The following is a 24,024-nucleotide window of genomic DNA, read 5'->3' as shown; positions in this document are numbered from 1 at the left end:
GAAGCAAGTATATATGTTTGGGGATTACAGTAGAGTCTCACTTATCCAACACTCGCTTATCCAACGTTCTGGATTATCCAACGCATTTTTGCAGTCAATGTTTTCAATACATCATGATATTTTGGTGCTAAATTCGCAAATACAGTAATTACTACATAGCATTACTGCATATTGAACTACTTTTTCTGTCAAATTTGTTGTATAACATGATCCAACATAAACGGGCTGGCAGAATGTTGGATAAGTGAATATGTTGGATAATAAGGAGAGTTTAAGAAAAAGCCTATTAAACATCAAAATAGGTTATGATTTTACAAATTAAGCACCAAAACATCATGTTATACAACAAATTTGACAGAAAAAGTAGTTCAATACACAGTAATGCTATGTAGTAATTACTGTATTTACGAATTTAGCACCAAAATATCTCAATATATTGAAAACATTGACTACAAAAATGCATTGGATAATCCAGAACGTTGGATAAGCGAGTGTTGGATAAGTGAGACTCTACTGTATATATGTTTGGGGATTACAGTAGAATCTCACTTATCCAACAATCACTTATCCAACAATCACAAACCTGCAAAAGTATTGGAGAATGAGCACGCAAAGATACTGTGGGACTTCCGAATCCAGACTGACAAAGTTCTGGAACACAACACACCAGACATCACAGTTGTGGAAAAGAACAAGGTTTGGATCATTGATGTCGCCATCCCAGGTGACAGTCGCATTGACGAAAAATAACAGGAAAAACTCAGCCGCTATCAGGACCTCAAGACTGAACTGCAAAGACTCTGGCAGAAACCAGTGCAGGTGGTCCCGGTGGTGATGGGCACACTGGGTGCCGTGCCAAAAGATCTCAGCCGGCATTTGGAAACAATAGACATTGACAAAATTACGATCTGCCAACTGCAAAAGGCCACCCTGCTGGGATCTGCACACATCATCCGAAAATACTTGGGAAGTGTTCGACTTGGGATTTTGTGATACGAAATCCAGCATATCTATCTTGTTTGCTGGGTCATAATAATAATAATAATAATAATAATAATAATAATAATAATAATAATAATAATAATACATTTATTTTTGTATGCCACCTCCATCTCCCCAGCAGGGGACCTGGGGCAGCTCATGACTCCTTATTATTAAAGATCCTTATTTTTATGATTACAGTAGAGTCTCACTTATCCAAGCCCCGCTTATCCAAGTTTCTTGATTATCCAAGCCATTTTTGTAGTTAATGTTTTCAATATATCGTGATATTTTGGTGCTAAATTCGTAAATACAGTAATTACAACATAACATTAGTGCGTATTGAACTGCTTTTTCTGTCAAATTTGTTGTATAACTTGATGTTTTGGTGCTTAATTTGTAAAATCATAACCTGATTTGATGTTTAATAGGCTTTCCTTAATCCCTCCTTATTATTCAACATATTCGCTTATCCAACGTTCTGCCAGCCCGTTTATGTTGGATAAGTGAGACTCTACTGTATTTGGAAACCCTGCCATTGATTGTTCTTGGCTCCTAGCAAGTGACACCTGGGCAGCACAGGTACTTTCTTTGCACATGATGCTTCCCAAAAAGAGAGTTTGCCAACTTTCTGTCTTTTTTTTGTGCCTGAAAGAGAAGCCGTCCTTCCAGGCAGGAAAGAGAAAGCAAAGCCGGGGTCATTGGCACTGCAGCTGCTCTCGCTGGCAGCTGTTCTTTGCGATAAGAAAGGCTCCGGTTGCCCAGAATGGATTTGCACAAGAAAAGCGGCACCGAATTGGGCACGGGATGCCAAAGAAAAGAACAAGGGCCTGGGGTTAATGGGAAGCCTTGGGAGAAAAGGAACAGCCACATACAGTATCTCTAAATGGGGTAAAGCGGGTAACAATAATAATAAAAACCAGTACAAGAAAGCCACACTACAAACTAGAGCTGAAAGCTGGCAAAACAAAACATTGCATGGAAAGTTCCTTGACAAAATTGAAGGAAAAGCTGAGAAGGAGAAGACCTGGCTCTGGCTCACAAATGGGACCCTGAAGAAGGAGGCAGAAGGCCTGATCCTTGCAGCCCAGGAGCAAGACATCAGGACAAAGGCAATTAATAATAATAATAATAATAATAATAATAATAATAATAATAATAATAATAATAGAAGACCTGGCTCTGGCTCACGAATGGGACCCTGAAGAAGGAGACACAAGGCCTGATTCTTGCAGCCCAGGAGCAAGCCATCAGGACAAAGGCAAATAATAATAATAATAATAATAATAATAATAGAAGACCTGGCTCTGGCTCACGAATGGGACCCTGAAGAAGGAGACAGAAGGCCTGATCCTTGCAGCCCAGGAGCAAGACATCAGAACAAAGGCAATTAATAATAATAATAATAATAATAATAATAATAATAATAATAGAAGACCTGGCTCTGGCTCACGAATGGGACCCTGAAGAAGGAGACACAAGGCCTGATTCTTGCAGCCCAGGAGCAAGACATCAGGACAAAGGCAATTAATAATAATAATAATAATAATAATAATAATAATAATAATAATGATAATAATAATAGAAGACCTGGCTCTGGCTCACGAATGGGACCCTGAAGAAGGAGACAGAAGGCCTGATCCTTGCAGCCCAGGAGCAAGACACCAGGACAAAGGCCATTAATAATAATAATAATAATAATAATAATAATAATAATAATAATAATAGAAGACCTGGCTCTGGCTCACGAATGGGACCCTGAAGAAGGAGACAGAAGGCCTGATCCTTGCAGCCCAGGAGCAAGACATCAGGACAAAGGCCATTAATAATAATAATAATAATAATAATAATAATAATAATAGAAGACCTGGCTCTGGCTCACGAATGGGACTCTGAAGAAGGAGACAGAAGGCCTGATCCTTGCAGCCCAGGAGCAAGACATCAGGACAAAGGCCATTAATAATAATAATAATAATAATAATAATAATAATAATAATAATAGAAGACCTGGCTCTGGCTCACGGATGGGACCCTGAAGAAGGAGACAGAAGGCCTGATCCTTGCAGCCCAGGAGCAAGACATCAGGACAAAGGCAATTAATAATAATAATAATAATAATAATAATAATAATAATAATAATAATAATAGAAGACCTGGCTCTGGCTCATGAATGGGACCCTGAAGAAGGAGACAGAAGGCCTGATCCTTGCAGCCCAGGAGCAAGACATCAGGACAAAGGCAATTCAGGCCAAGATCGAAAAATCAGCTGATGACCCAAAATGCAGACTCTGCAAGGAAGCCGACGAAATCATGGATCATATCCTCAGCTGCTGTAAGAAAATCGCACAGACAGACTACAAACAGAGGCACAACCATGTGGCCCAAATGATTCATTGGAACTTATGCCTCAAGTCCCACCTCCCAGCAGTAAAGAACTGGTGGGATCACAAACCTGCAAAAGTATTGGAAAATGAACACGCAAAGATACTGTGGGACTTCCGAATCCAGACTGACAAAGTTATGGAACACAACACACCAGACATCACAGTTGTGGAAAAGAAAAAGGTTTGGATCATGGATGTTGCCATCCCAGGTGACAGTCGCATTGACGAAAAACAACAGGAAAAACTCAGCCGCTATCAGGACCTCAGACTCTGGCAGAATCCAGTGCAGGTGGTCCCGGTGGTGATGGGCACACTGGGTGCCGTGCCAAAAGATCTCAGTCGGCATTTGGAAACAATAGACATTGACAAAAATATGATCTGCCAACTGCAAAAGGCCACCCGACTGGGATCTGCACGCATCATCCGAAAATACATCACACAGTCCTAGACACTTGGGAAGAGTTTGACTTGTGATTTTGTGATATGAAATCCAGCATATCTATCTTGTTTGCTGTGTCATAATAAAAAAATAATAGGTAAAGGTTTTCCCCTGACATTAAGTCTAGTCGTGTAAGACTATGGGGATTGGTGCTTATCCTCATTTATTATTATTATTATTATTATTATTATTATTATTATTATTATTATTACTACTACCGTATATACTTGAGTATAAGCCGACCCGAATATAAGCCGAGGCACCTAATTTTACCACAAAAAACTGGGAAAACACTGACTCCAGTATAAGCCGAGGGTGGTAAATTTCAGAAATAAAAATAGATATCAATAAAATTACATTAATTGAGGCATCAGTAGGTTAAATGTTTTTGAATATTTACATAAAACTCAAATTTAAGATGAGACTGTTGACTCCAGTATAAGCCGAGGGTGGTAATTTTCAGAATTAAAAATAGATACCAATAAAATTACATGAATTTACAGGCAAAATGTTTTTGAATATTTACATCAAGCTGAAATTTAAGATAAGACTGTCCAATTCTGATCAAATCATTATTCTCATCTTCTTCAATGTAAATGTGCTTATGTATCCTTAATAATAATAATAATAATAATAATAATAATAATAATAATAATAATAATAATAGAGTAAAATAATAAATGTAACAATAATAAATACAGTAAAATAATAAATGTAATAATAGAGTAAATTAATTAATGTATTAACAATAATAGAGTAAAATAATAAATGCAATAACAATAATAATATCATAACAAAATAATAAATGTATTATTATTAATAATAAAAATAGATTAAAATAAATGGAATAGTAGCAATAATTACAAGAGTAAAATGATAAATGTTATAATAATAATAATAACAACAACAAGTAGAGTAAAATAATTAATGTAACAATGCCAATAATAATAGAGGAAAATAATAAATGTACCATATATACTACTCGAGAATAAGCCGACCCGAATATAAGCCAACCAGGCCCTTCACCCGAGTATAAGCCGAGGGGGGCTTTTTCAGATCCGGCTTATACTCGAGTATATATAGTAATTAATATTAATAATATATACAGTCCATTTGCCTCATTTCCAACAGACAAATACCCTTACTGATTGACTTTTCAAGGCTTTTCATTGCTAATCAAGGTGATTGATTGCAACATTCACACGTGCCTCCAACAGACACCCTGGAAGGAAGCAGCCAGGCTTTGAAGCTGCAAGGCTTTTCAATCCTAATCAAGGTGATTAGTTGCAACATTCACACTTGCCTCAAAAAGTCAAGAGTTCTTTCTCTCACCTTGGACATTCCACAGATTTTTTATATATATATATATAAAACTAGGCAAATGGGATATATATATATATATATATATATATATATATATATATATATATATATATATATATCCCATTTGCCTAGTTTCCAACAGACCTCACAACCTCTGAGGATACCTGCCATAGATGTGGGTGAAATGTCAGGAGAGAATGCTTCTAGAACATGGCCATCCAGCCTGGAAAACTCACAGCAACTCAATATTAATAATAATAAATGTGCATTAAATAATATTAATAGTAATACTTATTAAAATATAATACTTATTCTTATTCTTATTATTGCTACTAATAAAGTGGGTAATCATAATAAATGTGCACTAAATAATAATATTACTGGTAATAATGATTACTGTTGTAATTTAATACTAAATAATACTAATATTAAATAATAAGAACACTAGTAATAATTAATGTAATCAATAATAATAATAATAATAATAAAGTGGGTAATAATAACATAATAAATGGTGCCTTCCTGCTAGAACTGTCCCTGTTCTGGAAGGCTCTCTGTCGGGAAGGATCGAATGGTGCCTTACAAGCGAATCCAAGTTAAGAACCACAAACCTACAGAACTGTCCCTGTTCTGGAAGGCCCTCTGTCGAGAGGGATCGAATGGTGCCTTCCTGCCAGAACTGTCCCTGTTCTGGAAGGCCCTCTGTCAGGAGGGATCGAATGGTTCCTTACAAGCGAATCCAACGTAAGAACCACAAACCTACAGAACTGTCCCTGTTCTGGAAGGCCCTCTGTCGAGAGGGATCGAATGGTGCCTTCCTGCCAGAACTGTCCCTGTTTTGTATGGCCCTCTGTCGGGAGGGATCGAATGGTGCCTTACAAACAAATCCAACTTAAAAACCACAAACCTCCAGAACTGTCCCTGTTCTGGATGGCCCTCTGTCGGGAGGGATCGAATGGTGCCTTACAAACAAATCCAACTTAAAAACCACAAACCTACAGAACTGTCCCTGTTCTGGATGGCCCTCTGTCAGTAGGGATCGAATGGTGCCTTCCTGCCAGAACTGTCCCTGTTCTGGAAGGCCCTCTGTCAGTAGGGATCGAATGGTGCCTTCCTGCCAGAACTGTCCCTGTTCTGGAAGGCCCTCTGTCAGTAGGGATCGAATGGTGCCTTCCTGCCAGAACTGTCCCTGTTCTGGAAGGCCCTCTGTCAGTAGGGATCGAATGGTGCCTTCCTGCCAGAACTGTCCCTGTTCTGGAAGGCCCTCTGTCAGTAGGGATCGAATGGTGCCTTCCTGCCAGAACTGTCCCTGTTCTGGATGGCCCTCTGTCAGTAGGGATCGAATGGTGCCTTCCTGCCAGAACTGTCCCTGTTCTGGATGGCCCTCTGTCGGGAGGGATTGAATGGTGCCTTACAAGCCAATCCAACTTAAGAACCACAAACCTCCAGAACTGTCCCTGTCCCTACTCATGAACATATTCAACTGAAGAAGAAGAGAAGAGAAGAGAGAGCCATTCCGATATAAAGAGACAGCCAAGAATCCATCTCCTGTCCTGACTACAAATCCTAGCATCCCCAAGCCAGGGCTGGAAGGAGATTCCCCCTTTGGCTTACCTGCATGGCTGATGCTTCTGGGCTTTGCAAGCCGGCAAATGGGTGCCTGCCTGGCAGCTCTGCCCTTTCTCCTTCTCCTTCTTTTTTCTCCTTCTTTTTCTCTTTCTTCTTCTCTGATGGCTCAGCCCTGGGCAGCCCATTCGCTCCCTGCTTTGCTTCCTCCGCGCATTAACTCCCTCTGCTCCTGCCATTAACCCTGGCATCTCGCCCTTTCGGGTTCTCTTCCTGGGATAGAAATGCCATTTCCTAATTGGTGCTATCCTTAAAAACAGGACCGTGTTCTCTCCAATAAGGCACACTATTATTATTATTATTATTATTATTATTATTATTATTATTATTATTATATTACTATTTTTTTTCTATGAGAAAGGGATCCAGGAGTCTTAGGAAACCCCAAGCTGAACAGGAGACAACAATGTGATGCAGCAGCAAAACAGGCCAATGTGATTCTAGGTTGCATCAATAGGAATATAGTGTCTAGGGAAGGATAGATAGATGATAGATAGATAGATAGATAGATAGATAGATAGATAGATAGATAGATAGATAGATAGTCCATGGGAAAGGGATCCAGAAGTCTTAGGAAACCCCAAGCTGAACAGGAGACAACAATGTGATGCAGCAGCAAAACAGGCCAACGTGATTCTAGGTTGCATCAATAGGAATATAGTGTCTAGGGAAGGATAGATAGATGATAGATAGATAGATAGATAGATAGATAGATAGATAGATAGATAGATAGATAGAGATATAGTCCATGGGAAAGGGATCCAGAAGTCTTAGGAAACCCCAAGCTGAACAAGAGACAACAATGTGATGCAGCAGCAAAACAGGCCAATGTGATTCTAGGTTGCATCAATAGGAATATAGTGTCTAGGGAAGGATAGATAGATGATAGATAGATAGATAGATAGATAGATAGATAGATAGATAGATAGATAGATAGAGAGAGAGAGATATAGTCCATGGGAAAGGGATCCAGAAGTTTTAGGAGACTCCAGGCTGAACCAGAGATAACAGTGTGATGTAGCAGCAAAAAAAGCCAATGTGATTCTAGATTGTCTCCAAATCTGCCGTAACGCAACGGGAGACACGCTTTCGTCCTGCAGATTTCACAGCTATGCATTCTTGCCTTTCTTCTTCCCAACATGGAAATTATTATCAATCCTGACACTTTCAGGGTAACCGTTCCCGGCGAAACTATTTCTGTCTCCCGCTTCTGACACCTTGTTTTGTTGTGTTTCCCAGCAGAGAAGCTTTTGAACTTCTTTTCTGGGTGCAATTCGGCGCAGCACATGTCCCTGGGAAAACGTGGCAATGCGCAGAGCTGGAAATAATCTCGGATAATAATTCGGAACACCCGTCCGGGGGTGATGCCCAAAATGTCATAGCTGGAAATACAATTCCCAGGGCTCGGTGCTGTGATTCTATTATTATTATTATTATTATTATTATTATTATTATTATTATTATTATCATTATTAAAAAGCAGAGGTTGGATGGCCATCTATTGGGAGGGATCAGAGTGTCTTCTGCCTGGCAAAAGGAGTTGGACTGGATGGCCCTTGGGGGTTCCTTCCAACTCTAGAATTTGATGGTTCTATTAAAATTATTATTATTATTATTATTATTATTATTATTATTATTATAAAGTAGAGGCTGGATGGCCATCTGTTGGGAGGGATCGTGTGGTGCCTTCCTCGCTGGAAGAAAAGGTTTGGATTGGATGACCTTTGGGGTCTTGTTCAATTCTATGATTCATTATTATTATTATTATTATTATTATTATTATTAAGCAGTGGCTAGATGGCTATCTGTTGGGAGGGGTCGGATGGTGCTTTCCTGCTTGGAATAAAAGGGCTGGATTGGATCGCCTGTGGGGTCTCATCAAACTCTATGCATCTATTATTATTATTATTATTATTATTATTATTATTATTATGATGCAGTGACTGAATGGCCATCTGTCGGGAGGGATCGAATGGTGCCTTCCTCCCTGGAAGAAAAGGGTTGGATTGGATGACCTTGGGGGTCTCATCCAACACTATAATTCTATAATTATTATAATTATTATAATTATTATAATTATACTTATTATTATACTTATTATTATACTTATTATTATACTTATAATTATACTTATAATTATACTTATTATACTTATTATACTTATTATTATTATTATTATTATTATTATTATTATTATTATTATTATTACGCAGTGACTGAATGGCCATCTGTTGGGAGGGATCGAATGGTGCCTTCCTCCCTGGAAGAAAAGGGTTGGATTGGATGGCCTTTGGGGTCTCTTCCAACTCTATGGTAATAATAATAATAATAATAATAATAATAATAATAATAATAATAATGCAGTGACTGAATGGCCATCTGTCAGGAGGGATCGGATGGTGCCTTCCTGCCTGGCAGAATGGGATTGGACTATATGACCTTTGGTATCTCTTCTAAGAGACATGCTTGGGAGTCCCGCTGAAGTCTCCTTCTCTGGAAGTATTGCGGCTGGATGGGCATCTGTTGGGAGGGCTTAGTTTGGGCGGAATCAGGTCAGACTGGATGACCTTTGGGGGTCCCTTCAAACTCTTATCATTCAATACGCCACAACAGAGTGCATTCAACAGCTGACGAGCTTTTCATACTATAATCACTTCGCTCCAAAAACCAGAATATCGAGGACACTATTTTAGGAAGCAACTGCTCTGGCAGATTTGTTGTATGATAAACAAGCGAGTTGAAATAATAAATAAACGGTCGATGAAAGAGATCCAGATTCAAATCCTGATCCGGTTGCAAAGCCTCATGTGCTTCACTGGGATTCAACTACACTAGGCATCGAGAAGCCATGAAGTTTGCAAAGTTAATCAGTGAGGGTATCTGCATTGAGGGTAGCCTGGCTATTGCTGCCTGGAGGCGCCCTCTGTGGAATGATGTCCAGGGTGGGAGAAAGAACCCGTGTCTATTTGGACCCAGTATGGATGTTGCAACTAGCAAACTTGATTAGCATTGAATCGCCATGAGTTTGCAAAGTCAACCATAGAGGGTAGCCTGGCTATTGCTGCCTGGAGGCGCCCTCCGTGGAATGATGTCCAGGGTGGGAGAAAGAACCCGTGTCTATTTGGACCCAGTATGGATGTTGCAACTAGAAAACTTGATTAGCATTGAATAGCCATGAGTTTGCAAAGTCAACCATAGAGGGTAGCCTGGCTATTGTTGCTTGGAGGCGCCCTCTGTGGAATGATGTCCAGGGCGGGAGAAAGTACCCGTGTCTGTTTGAAGCAAGTGTTGCAATTAGCAAACTTGAATTAGCATTGATTAGCCATGAAGTTTGCAAAGTCAGTCAGGGATAGTATCTGCAATGAGGTAGCTTGGCTGTTGTTGCTTGGAGGCATCCTTTGCTTAATGATTAAAGTCACTGAAATCCACAAGCTTGTGGGCCATTTCAACAGAAAGGAGGAATCCATGAAAACAAACAAAATCTGAGTATTTAAAAAAAAATCACCAGAATAAAGACAGTATATAATGAAAAACACTCAGAAACAGGGGAACTTTGCAAAGGGATCAGGATTTGAATACGGATCTCCTTAATCAACCGTTTATTTATTATTGTTTATCATAAACAGTGTCCTCAATATTCTGTTTTTTTGTGGCGAAGTGATTATAATGCAAAATGCTCATCCGCTCAGCTGTTCTTGATAATACATCCAGTAATATCTAGAAGATATTGCAGCTGTAAGATCACAATGAGAAGATTGACATCGTCCAGTCCGACCCGATTCTGCCCAAATTAAGCCCTCCCAACAGATGCCCATCCAGCCGCAATACTACCAAACAATCAAGGGCCAGTTAACGCCTCTCAAACCAAAGTCTCCATAATAGCAACAGCATCGGCGTCCTCTCTATACCATTTCTGCTTCTGGTGTCACACGGCATCGGATATAAATAAAATACACGTAATAATAATAATCCGTCATTGCAACACAGGAATTGCAAATGTGGAGATCGCACACACACACAGACACACACACAGGTTTACTACTCTGAACAACTCCTTTAAAGTTCGGACTCAAACCCAAAGCGGATCCATCGCCTTTTAATCCCTGCATCCCAAGCCATAATAATAATAATAATAATAATAATAATAATAATAATAATAATAATAATATACATGTACGGTCCACTTGTAGGACCAAGTTAATAACAAAACCACTGGACCAAATGCCGCCATTTGTCCAACGCGAATAGCACTGAACAGCCTTGCAGCTTCAAAGCCAGGCTGCTTCCTAACCAGAAGGATCCTCCGTTGTCCAACGTGAATAGCATTGAATAGCCTTGCAAGTTCAAAGCCAGGCTGCTCCCTAACCAGAAGGATCCTAATCACTAGACTACGCCACCGCAACATGTGGCAGGGCACATGGTAGAGTCTCACTTATCCAACATTCGCTTATCCAATGTTCTGGATTATCCAATGCAGTATGCCTTTTAATAGCCAATGTTGTAGGTGCTAATTCATGAAATATGTAGTATTTGAAGGGCATATCTTGACATTGATATATGTAGCATTTTAATGTTTTAATGGCATGTTTTATATTGTATTTAATAATCTGGCTTTCATGTATTTGTTTGTTTGACTTGCATGTGAAAGACCTATGGTTTAAGCAACAAATAAATTTGATTTGATTAATAGTCAATGCTTTTGTAGTCAATGTTTTCAATATATCGTGATATTTTGGTGCTAAATTCGTAAATACAGTAATTACTACATAACATTACTGCGTATTGAACTACTTTTTCTGTCAAATTTCTTGTTAAACATGATGTTTTGGTGCTTAATTTGTAAAAGCATAACCTAATTTGATGTTTAATAGGCTTTACCTTAATCCCTCCTTATTATCCAAGATATTCGCTTATCCAAGCTTCTGCCGGCCCATTTAGCTTGGATAAGTGAGACTCTACTGTACATAGCATTACTGCGCATTGAACTACATTTTCTGTCAAATTTGTTGTTAAATATGATGCTTTGGTGCTTAATTTGTAAAATCATAACCTAATTTGATGTTTAATAGGCTTTTCCTTAATCTTGCCTTATTATCCAACATAGTCACTTATCCAACGTTGTCCCGGCCCGTTTATGTTGGATAAGTGAGACTCTACTGTATATATACACACACACAGTATAGTCTCATCCAACCTTCGCTTATCCAACATTCTGGATTATCCAACGCAGTCGGCCTTTTAATAGTCAATGCTTTTGTAGTCAATGTTTTCAATACATTGTGATGTTTTGGTGCTAAATTCATAAATACAGTAATTACTACGTAGCATTACTGCGTATTGAACTACGTTTTCTGTCAAATGATGCTTTGGTGCTTCATTTGTAAAATCATAACCTATTTTGATGTTTAATAGGCTTTTCCTTAATCTTGCCTTATTATCCAACATAGTCACTTATTCAACGTTTATGTTGGATAAGTGAGTCTCTACTGTATGTAGAATTACAAAACAAAGCAAAACAAAAACAAAGCAGCACAAACACCTGTCCTTCCACATTCGAATCCTAATGCCACATCGGTGTAAAACCATAACAAAATCAGAACTCTGGGATGAAAATACAGTAGAGTCTCATCCAAGCTAAATGGGCCGGCAAAAGCTTGGATAAGAGAATATGTTGGATAATAAGGAGGGATTAAGGAAAAGCCTATCAAACATCAAATTAGGTTATGATTTCACAAATTAAGCACCAAAACATGTTATACAACAAATTTGATAGAAAAAATAGTTCAATACGCAGTAATGTTATGTTGTAATTACTGTATTTACGAATTTAGCACCAAAATATCAGGATATATTGAAAACATCGACTACCAAAATGAGTTGGATAATCCAGAACGTTGGATAAGCGAGGCTTGGATAAGTGAGACTCTACTGTATGCAGAACTACAAAACAAAACAAAACAAAAACAAAGCAGCACAAACACCTGTCCTTCCAGATTCGAATCCTAATGCCACATCGGTGTAAAACCATAATAAAACCAGAGCTCTGGGATCACAATATAGGCAAAACCCAAGCATTTTGGAGACGGGATGCTCCACCTGTCAGATGCGCTTCTCTACTCACCATGTCATCAAACATCCTGGTGGGCTGGTGTCCTTGCACTCGTCCTTTCGCCCTTTCTTTCGTTCCTTCGTTCACCTGTCTTTTTTGTGCCAGAAGGAGAAATAGCACAGAGCGGATGCGGATGCCGTTGCAATCACAAAGACTCGGCTTCGCCTGGCAGCATCTTTGACGGCAGCGAACATCCCTGTGCCAAGTTTGTACCTTTGAACCGCTTTCTTTCCTTCCTTCCCCGGCTCTTCCTCCGCCCCGCCGTCTCCGTGTCGGGCTACATGCCAGTTTCCATGGCAACCCATCCCACGGTGGCTCCATCCCCGTCGTTCCCCCCTCTGCTTTTATTTACTTCCATTCTTTGAATCCAATGCTTTGGCTGTTATTTCATCCTCTCCAAAAGGAAACCAAGTATTCATGCATCTACACTGTGGAATTAATACAGATCAACGCCATTTGGATTGCCCCAGTGCTGTGGAATCCAGAGAGTTGTAGTTTTTAAAAATGCCGGACTACAATAGCAATGCGCCATGGCAATGAAACTAGTGTCAATGAACTTCTTGAGCAGACAAGGCTAAAGGGCCTTGCAAAACTACAACTCCCAGGATTGCATTGCACGGAGACATAGCAATTCAAGCGGTGTCTCACTGGGGTCCCTGTAACCAAAGAGCTCTAAAAAGTTATGCATTGACTTCTAATAATAATAATAATTATTATTATTATTAGTATAAAGCAGAAGTTGGATGGCCATCCATTGGGAGGGATCAGATTGTCTCCTCCTGCCGGGCAGAAGGGGGATGGACTTGATGGTCTTTGGGGGTCCCTTCGAACTCTACAATTCGATGGTTCTATTACAATTATTATTATTATTTTATTATGACACAGCAAACAAGATAGATATGCTGGATTTCATATCAGAAAACCAGAAGTCGAACACTTCCCAAGTGTTTAGGACTGTGTGATGTATTTTCGGATGATGCGCCCAGATCATCCGGGTGGCCTTTTGCAGTTGGCAGATCATGATTTTGTCAATGTCTATTGTTTCCAAATGCTGGCTGAGATCTTTTGGCACGGCACCCACTGTGCCCATCACCACTGGGACCACCTGCACTGGTTTCTGCCAGAGTCTTTGAAGTTTAATCTTGAGGTCCTGATAGTGGCTGAGTTTTTCCTGTTGTTTTTCGTCAATGCGACTGTCACCTGGGATGGCGACATCAGTGATCCAAACCTTGTTCTGTGATATCTGGTGTGTTGTGTTCCAGAACTTTGTCAGTCTGGATTCGGAAGTCCCACAGTATCTTTGCGTGTTCATTTTCCAAGACTTTTGCAGGTTTGTGATCCACCAGTTCTTTACTGCCGGGAGGTGGTACTTGAGGCATAAGTTCCAATGAATCATTTGGGCCACATGGTTGTGCCTCTGTTTGTAGTCTGTCTGTGCGATTTTCTTACAGCAGCTGAGGATATGATCCATGGTTTCATCGGTTTCCTTGCACAGTCTGCATTTTGAGTCATCAGCTGATTTTTTGATCTTGGCCTGAATTGCCTTTGTCCTGATGTCTTGCTCCTGGGCTGCAAGGGTCAGGCCTTCTGTCTCCTTCTTCAGGGTCCCATTCGTGAGCCAGAGCCAGGTCTTCTATTATTATTATTATTATTATTATTATTATTATTATTATTATTATTATTATTATTATCAATTGCCTTTTGGTTCTCCTGGATGTCTCAGTGGCCTTTGATATCATAGACCAGTGGTTCCCAAACATATTTGGCCTGCCGCCCCCTTTCCAGAAGAAATATGACTCATTGACTCCTCATTGTGAATCTGGATTCGGAAGTCCCACAGTATCTTTGCGTGCTCATTTTCCAATACTTTTGCAGGTTTGTGATCCCACCAGTTCTTTGCTGCTGGGAGGTGGTACTTGAGGCATAAGTTGCAATGAATCATTTGGGCCACATAGTTGTGCCTCTGTTTGTAGTCTGTCTGTGCAATTTTCTTACAGCAGCTGAGGAGATGATCCATGGTTTCGTCGGCTTCCTTGCAGAGTCTGCATTTTGGGTCATCAGCTGATTTTTCGATCTTGGCCTTAATTGCCTTTGTCCTGATGTCTTGCTCCTGGGCTGCAAGGATCAGGCCTTCTGTCTCCTTCTTCAGGGTCCCATTCGTGAGCCAGAGCCAGGTCTTCTCTTTATCAGCTTTTCCTTCAATTTTGTCAAGGAACTTCCCATGCAATGTTTTGTTGTGCCAGCTGTCAGCTCTAGTTTGTAGTGCGGTTTTCTTGTACTGGTTTTTTTGTCTGCTGTGCTTTGAGGAGTTTCTGATTTTTGACTTCAATCAAGGCAGGTTCTTCCCTTTGCTTTCCATCTTCTGCCAGGGCATGTTCTTCTTCTTTGACTGCTTGTTTGACTTGTAAGAGTCCTCTGCCACCTGATCTTCTAGGCAGACATAGATATTATTATTATTATTATTATTATTATTATTGACACAACGACATTGTATGACCCAGCAAACAAGATAGATATGCTGGATTTCATATCACAAAATCACAAGTCGAACACTTCCCAAATGTCTAGGACTGTGTGATGTATTTTCGGATGATGCGCGCAGATCCCAGTAAGGTGGCCTTTTGCAGTTGGCAGATCGTAATTTTGTCAATGTCTATTGTTTCCAAATGCCGGCTGAGATCTTTTGGCACGGCACCCAGTGTGCCCATCACCACCGGGACCACCTGCACTGGTTTCTGCCAGAGTCTTTGAAGTTCAATCTTGAGGTCCTGATAGCGGCTGAGTTTTTCCTGTTGTTTTTCTTCAATGCGACTGTCACCTGGGATGGCAACATCAATGATCCAAACCTTGTTCTTTTCCACAACTGTGATGTCTGGTGTGTTGTGTTCCAGAACTTTGTCAGTCTGGATTCGGAAGTCCCACAGTATCTTTGCGTGTTCATTTTCCACAACCTTTGCAGGTTTGTGATCCCACCAGTTCTTAACTGCAGGGAGGTGATAATTGAGGCATAGGTTCAATGAATCATTTGGGTCACATAGTTGTGCCTCTGTTTGTAGTCTGTCTGTGCAATTTTCTTACAGCAGCTGAGGATATGATTCATGGTTTCATCGGTTTCCTTGCACAGTCTGCATTTTGAGTCATCAGCTGATTTTTTGATCTTGGCCTTAATGGCCTTTGTCCTGATGTCTTGCTCCTGGGCTGCCAGGATCAGGCCTTCTGTCTCCTTCTTCAGGGTCCCATTCGTGAGCCAGAGCCAGGTCTTCTATTATTATTATTATTATTATTATTATTATTATTATTATTATTATTAATGGCCTTTGTCCTGATGTCTTGCTCCTGGGCTGCAAGGATCAGGCCTTCTGTCTCCTTCTTCAGGGTCCCATTCGTGAGCCAGAGCCAGGTCTTCTATTATTATTATTATTATTATTATTATTATTATTATTATTATTAATGGCCTTTGTCCTGATGTCTTGTTCCTGGGCTGCAAGGATCAGGCCTTCTGCCTCCTTCTTCAGGGTCCCATTCGTGAGCCAGAGCCAGGTCTTCTCCTTATCAGCTTTTCCTTCAATTTTGTCAAGGAACTTTCCATGCAATGTTTTGTTGTGCCAGCTGTCAGCTCTAGTTTGTAGTGCGGTTTTCTTGTACTGGTTTTTTTGTCTGCTGTGCTTTGAGGAGTTTCTGATTTTTGACTTCAATCAAAGCAGGTTCTTCACTTTGCTTGACATATTCTGCCAGGGCATGTTCTTCTTCTTTGACTGCTTGTTTGACTTGTAAGAGTCCTCTGCCACCTGATCTTCTAGGCAGACATAGATATTATTATTATTATTATTATTATTATTATTATTATTATTATTATTATTACTACTATCATCATCACCATCGTCATCAAGCAGAGGTTGGCAGGGCTTTGACTGTGCCTTCTATTACACGGCAGAAGGAGGTTGGACTGGATGGCCTTTGGAGGTCCCTTCCAAACTCTAGGAGTCTATGGCTGCAACTTTCCAGGGCCTTTCAGGTTGCAAAGCAGGCTTTTCTGAGATTTCTTCCTTGGAGGATGCTGAGCCTGACTCACTGCCAGGAAGCGGGCTCTGCGTTGGCGGGAGAGGCCTTGTTGGAGAACAAACCCCGTCCCTGTTTGGAGATAAGAGGGAGCTTAGATCTTTGTTGGAAAACCAAGAGCGGCGTGTTTATTGGCTCGATTCGCACCCGTCTGTTCTCCAAAGAGAAGCAGAAATTGGGCAAAGGATCCAAATAGAAGGGAGAAAGAGGCCCCAGGAGGGAGCAGGCGGCTTCTGATGCCAGAAAGGGCAAATTGGGATGCTAATAATAATAATAAAAATAGATAATAATAATAATAATAATAATAATAATAATAATAATAATAATAATATATAATAATATTAATCATGGTTATAATGATAATATTGATGATGATGGTGATGATAATAATAATAATAATATGGATTATTAATAATGATGGAAATAATGATTTTTTTCTTGAGAAACTGCAAGTCGCTTCTGGTGTGAGAAAATTGGCCACCTGCAAGGATGTTGCCCAGGGGACATTGCTCGGATGTATTATTTATTATTTACTACATTTTATACCCTGCCATTTTACCATCCTATGGGAGACTTCTCACTTGTCCCCGCATGGGAAGCTGGAGCTGACAGATAGGAGCTCACCCCACAACCCAGATTCGAACCGCTGAACTTTTGCTCAGCAGTCCTGCCGGCACAAGGGTTTAGCCCATTGCACCACCACCGGGGCTCCAAGAATAATGATATAATAATAATAATAATAATAATAATAATAATAATAATAATACCTAATAAACAATGCCTTTCAAATAACCCCGGTACCGCCGGGTCCCCAAGCTAGTATAATAATAAATATTATTATTATTATTATTATTATTATTATTATTATTATTATTATTATTATGTAATAATATAATAATAAAAATGATGATGCCTGTCAGGGTTTTGCAATGGCTATCCAGTAAATCAGAGCCCGTGATGGCGCAGTGTGTTAAACCGCTGAGCTGCTGAACTTGCAAACCAAAAGGTTGCAGGTTCAAATCCGCTGAAAGGACTGAGCTCCTGCTGTTAGCCCCAGCTTCTGCCAACATGTTTGAAAACATGCAAATGTGAGTAGATCAATAGGTACTGCTCCGGCAGGAAGGTAATGGCGCTCCATGCAGTCATGCCGGCCACATGACCTTGGAGGTGTCTAAGGACAATGCCGGCTCTTCAGCTTAGAAATGGAGATGAGCACCAACCCCCAGTGTGAGTAGATCAATAGGTACTGCTCCGGCTGGAAGATAACGGCAATCTATGGAGTCATGCCGGCCACATGAGCTTGGAGGTGTCTAAGGACAACGCCGGCTCTTGGAAATGGAGATGAGCACCAACCCCCAGAGTTGGGCACGACTGGCAACGAAAATAATATTACGTATATTCCCCATTATAAGGAGAAGAAGATGATAATGTTGATAATGATAATGATGATGTCTGTTATGATATGCAATGGCTATATCCATTCATCGAGTGACCCCCCAAAATAAATAAAATGCAACCACACGATCAGATCAAGGCGCTCAACATTAAAACATAACCTTTGAGGGCATCTACATTGTGGAATGAATCCAGTTTGAACCCACTTTATATGCAACTCCAGGATTTCCGTGGCAGTCAAAGTGGTGCCAAACTGCATCAGCTGCACAGTGTAGACACATCCTTACTTTCAAGTCTCAAACAATAATAAACTCAAACAATAATAAATCTATATATATAAAAGAGTGATGGCATCACGGCAGCGGACAAAACAACAAAAGTAAACACCCCACAACCTCGAAAATTGACAGCACAACCCCTCATCCATGCCTCTAGGTTGATACAACAAAAAGAAAAGAAAAATAAAGTCCTAATTAGAGGGAAAGTAATAATTGTTTTTATCCAATTGCTGCCAGTTAGAAGGCTAAGCTCCACTCACTTGGTCTCCTAGCAACCCACTCAGCCCAGGGGACCCTTTACCTTAACTACCACCAATTCCTCAATACTTTATTTCCCATTCCACCAGACTTGGCCACAGCAACGCGTGGCTGGGCACAGCTAGTAAAATAATAAATATTAATAAATAATAATAATAATAATAATAATAAATAAACAATAATAATAATGGCAGCAGCCACTTGGATCTATCTTGAGTTCTCCAAATATAATTTTAAAAATCGTTGACCTCACCTTCAAGCATCTGTGTTGCATTTCGTTGGCTTTGTTCGCCCCTTGCTGCAGCTTTTCCAATGTTTGCACTTGCAATAGACTTTTTCAATTAAATCCAAGTGGGTTCAGCTGGTGCCTTGCTTGCAATTGTGCCATTCACCCCCAATTTCCTTCTTAAAGAAGCAGAGGCTAATTTTAGACATTCGCTTCTCCACAATGAGCAAGCCTTTGGAAGCAGTATTAGTGTGTTGTTGTTTTTTTGAAGTCGTAGGCTGCATCTCCACTATAGATTCAATGGAGTTTGACCTCACTTTAACTGCTATGAGTCAATGCTATTATAATTATTAATAATAATAACTTTATTTATAACCCGCCCTCTCTTCCCAAAGGGACTCAATGAAGTTGTCTGAGTTTTCTAGCAAATGCCTGGGATTTCTAGTTTTGGGCAGAGAAGGTGCAAGACCTTGGAAAACTACAACTCCCATTATTCCATAACTAACATATACATACTCCCAAAGACCATTTTAATAAGAAGCTTTTTAATCTGATCATGAAGTTAGATTTTTTTTTTTTTGGGGAGGGGGAGTGTGCAAAATGCATGAATGACCATCACACATCTTGGCAGACATCATCATTATTATTATATTTATTATACTTATAATTAACATTGATTATTATTTATATTGATCATATTTATATTTATGATTTATTATATTTATTATATTATATGATTATTTATTTATATTTATTATATTTATTATTATTGTTTTATTATATGCATTTATTCTTATAGTCATTATATTAATTTATATTTATTACTATTTATGTATTATATTTATTATATTTATTTTTATTTATTTTTATTATTGTCTATATCCATTACATGTTTATTTTTAATATATTTGCAATTATAATTATTTTTATTGTTATTATATTATATTTATTGTACTGTTATATCTATCTTCTATTTATTATTTTATTATTTATGTCTATTTATTGTGTTTATTCTTTATTATTTTATTATATTTATTGTACTGTTGTATTCATTATATGTTATTTATATTTATTTATTTATCGGGTTTATTTTTATTATTGTATATATTTATTACGTTTGTTATGTTATATTTATATTTATTATTTATTTATTTCTTGTGTTTATTTTTATTATTGTATATATTTATTATGGATATTTTATGATATTTATTTTTATTATTTCTTTCTTTCCTGTGTTTATTTTCATTATTTATTTTTATTATTGTATATATTTATTATGGCTATTTTATTATATTTATTTTTATTATTTATTCATTTCTTGTGTTTATTTTCATTATTTATTTTTATTATTGCATATATTTATTATGGCTATTTTATTATATTTATTTTTATTACATATTTATTTATTATTTTATTTAATTTTATTATTTATTTTATTATTGTATATATACATATTTATTATGTGTATTTGTATTATATTTATTACTTATTTATTTATTATTACATTATATGATTTATATTATATTTATTTATTGTACGACTACTACTAATAATAATGAACAGTGGTTAAAAAAAACAAAAGCAATCTTCTCTAAATCCAATCATGAATCCCAATTAAAGTAGACCCATTTAAAATCCCATTAGTGGGATTTGCCATCCTATTCTTCAGCCTGGATCTACTCATTTTGGGGACGAATTTTCCGTATCTGAACCATTTGGAACATCACTTATCCCTTAAATGCATGTGATTCTAGCCGCGCATCCTTTAAATGCCGAAATTAAATGTGCATTCGCATTTAATCGCTGTTGTTATGTGATATCTTCTGCAAAATTGCATACGTAAAAATACACCGAAGGATAATCTGATGGTCAAATAACTTCCATGACTATAGAGACATGGATTCATTTAGTTTTTGCTTTGCTTCGGTTCGGATGACCTTTGCTGCCTGTTTTAATCCATCGTACTGCATTGCAAACCCATTGTGAAATACTGTAGCTTAGCAGGCATCTACACTGTAGAATTAGCCCAGTTTGAGACCACTTCAATGCCACGGGGTCCTGGGAGTTTGGCCTTGTACAACTACAACTCCCAGGATCTCATAGCATTAAAGTGGTCTCAAACTGGATTCGAGTTCTGCAATGCAGATGCACTCTTTGATGCAGAACAAATCTAAAAATGGATATGTTGGGAAGGCTGGATGGCCATCTGTCGGGAGGGCTTGGATGGTGTATTATGGCAGAAGAGGGTTGGATGGATGGCCTTTGAAGGTCTCTTCCACGTCTAGGATTCTATCATTATCATCATCATCATCATCATAATCATTACTATTATTATTAAACAAGCTGGATGGCCATCTGTCAGGAAGGCTTAGATGGTGTATTATGGCAGAAGGGGGATGGATGGTCTTTGGAGGTCTCTTCCAACTCTAAGATTCTATTATTATTATTATTATTATTATTATTATTATTATTATTATTATTACTATTATTATTATTATTATTATTTTTATTAAACACACTGGATGGCCATCTGTCAGGAGGGCTTGGATGGAATATTATGGCAAAAGGGGCATGGATGACCTTTGGAGGTCTCTTCTACCTCTAGATTATCATCATCATCATCATCATCACTATTATTATTAAACAAGCTGAATGGCCATTTGTCAGGAGGGCTTGGATGGTGTATTATGGCAGAAGGGGGTTGGATGGTTGGTCTTTGGAGATCTCTTCCACCTCTAGGATTCGAGTATTATTATTATTATTATTATTATTATTCTTATTCTTATTCTTAACATCATCATCATCATCATCATTATTTCAATTATTATTAAATAAGCTGAATGGCCATTTGTCAGGAGGGCTTGGATGGTGTATTATGGCAGGAGGGGGTTGGATGGTTGGTCTTTGGAGATCTCTTCCACCTCTAGGATTCGAGTATTATTATTATTATTATTATTATTATTATTATTATTATTCTTATTCTTATTCTTAACATCATCATCATCATCATCATTATTTCAATTATTATTAAATAAGCTGAATGGCCATTTGTCAGGAGGGCTTGGATGGTGTATTATGGCAGAAGGGGGTTGGATGGTTGGTCTTTGGAGATCTCTTCCACCTCTAGGATTCGAGTATTATTATTATTATTATTATTATTATTATTATTATTCTTATTCTTAACATCATCATCATCATCATCATTATTTCAATTATTATTAAATAAGCTGAATGGCCATTTGTCAGGAGGGCTTGGATGGTGTATTATGGCAGAAGGGGGTTGGATGGTTGGTCTTTGGAGATCTCTTCCACCTCTAGGATTCGAGTATTATTATTATTATTATTATTATTATTCTTATTCTTATTCTTAACATCATCATCATCATCATCATTATTTCAATTATTATTAAATAAGCTGAATGGCCATTTGTCAGGAGGGCTTGGATGGTGTATTATGGCAGAAGGGGGTTGGATGGTTGGTCTTTGGAGATCTCTTCCACCTCTAGGATTCGAGTATTATTATTATTATTATTATTATTATTATTATTCTTATTCTTAACATCATCATCATCATCATCATTATTTCAATTATTATTAAATAAGCTGAATGGCCATTTGTCAGGAGGGCTTGGATGGTGTATTATGGCAGGAGGGGGTTGGATGGTTGGTCTTTGGAGATCTCTTCCACCTCTAGGATTTGAGTATTATTATTATTATTATTATTATTATTATTATTATTATTATTATTAACATCATCATCATCATCATCATTATTTCAATTATTATTAAACAAGCTTGATGGCCATCTGTCGGGAGGGCTTGGATGGTGTATTATGGCAGGAGGGGGTTGGATGGATGTCTCGTTGGAGGTCTCTTCCAACTCTAGGATTATTATTATCATCATCATCATCATCATCATCATCATCATCATCATCATCATCATCATCGTTTCTATTATTATTAAACAAGCTTGAAGGCCATCTGTTGGGAGGGCTTGGATGGTGTATTGTGGCAGAAGGGAGTTGGATGGATGGCCTTTGGAAGTCTCTTCTACCTCTAGGATTATATCATCATCATCATCATCATCATCATCATTACTATTGTTATTAAACAAGCTTGAAGGCCATCTGTCGGGAGGGCTTGGATGGTGTATTATGGCAGAAGAGGCCTGGATGGATGGCCTTTGGAGGTTTCTTCCACCTCTAGGATTCTATTATTATTATTATTATTATTATTATTAACATCATCATCATCATCATTATTTCTATTATTATTGAACAAGCTTGAAGGCCATCTGTTGGGAGGGCTTGGATGGTGTATTATGGCAGAAGAGGCCTGGATGGATGGCCTTTGGGGTTTCCTCCACCTCTAGGATTCTATTATTATTATTATTATTATTATTATTATTATTATTAACATCATCATCATCATCATTATTTCTATTATTATTGAACAAGCTTGAAGGCCATCTGTTGGGAGGGCTTGGATGGTGTATTATGGCAGAAGAGGCCTGGATGGATGGCCTTTGGGGTTTCCTCCACCTCTAGGATTCTATTATTATTATTATTATTATTATTATTATTATTATTATTATTATTAACATCATCATCATCATCATTATTTCTATTATTATTGAACAAGCTTGAAGGCCATCTGTTGGGAGGGCTTGGATGGTGTATTACGGCAGAAGAGGCCTGGATGGATGGCCTTTGGGGTTTCCTCCACCTCTAGGATTCTATGATTCTCATCCCCGTCATCCCTTCCTCCTCCAACTCACCCGCTTTGTAAGGACAAAACTGCAAAGGGTCACCTCCAGTGGATGATGGGCTTTGAAGTGGCAGCTGTCACTTTCAATGCTTCAATTCCATGGCTTTATCTTCTTCAATCTGACTTCGCTGACACCAAATGTGGTCCTTTCTCCCCTTTGACACTGAATCTCGTTGGCA

The 24,024-nt window shown here is 38.4% G+C and overlaps 1 protein-coding gene across 3 annotated transcripts in view; it reads right to left on the bottom strand.

Annotated features, from left to right (window-relative positions):
• The window catches only part of kcnip3 (potassium voltage-gated channel interacting protein 3), a 106,057-nt gene extending 86,811 nt beyond the window's left edge, over positions 1–19,246 (bottom strand). The window contains exon 1 of one of the 3 annotated variants that reach the window (XM_062961480.1): positions 19,106–19,246. In XM_062961480.1, coding sequence (XP_062817550.1) covers positions 19,106–19,126 — 21 coding nt within the window. In that variant the 5' untranslated portion in view covers positions 19,127–19,246. Of the gene's footprint in view, positions 1–6,741; positions 6,903–12,874; positions 13,223–19,105 lie in introns of those variants that run through there. The other 2 variants (XM_062961479.1, XM_062961481.1) reach the window with 2 other exon arrangements.
• Between the last annotated feature and the right edge of the window lie 4,778 nt (positions 19,247–24,024).

This window comes from Anolis carolinensis, unplaced genomic scaffold, assembly GCF_035594765.1.
Source record: "Anolis carolinensis isolate JA03-04 unplaced genomic scaffold, rAnoCar3.1.pri scaffold_8, whole genome shotgun sequence".
NCBI lineage: Eukaryota > Metazoa > Chordata > Lepidosauria > Squamata > Dactyloidae > Anolis > Anolis carolinensis.
This window is presented reverse-complemented; position numbering and strand designations above follow the sequence as displayed.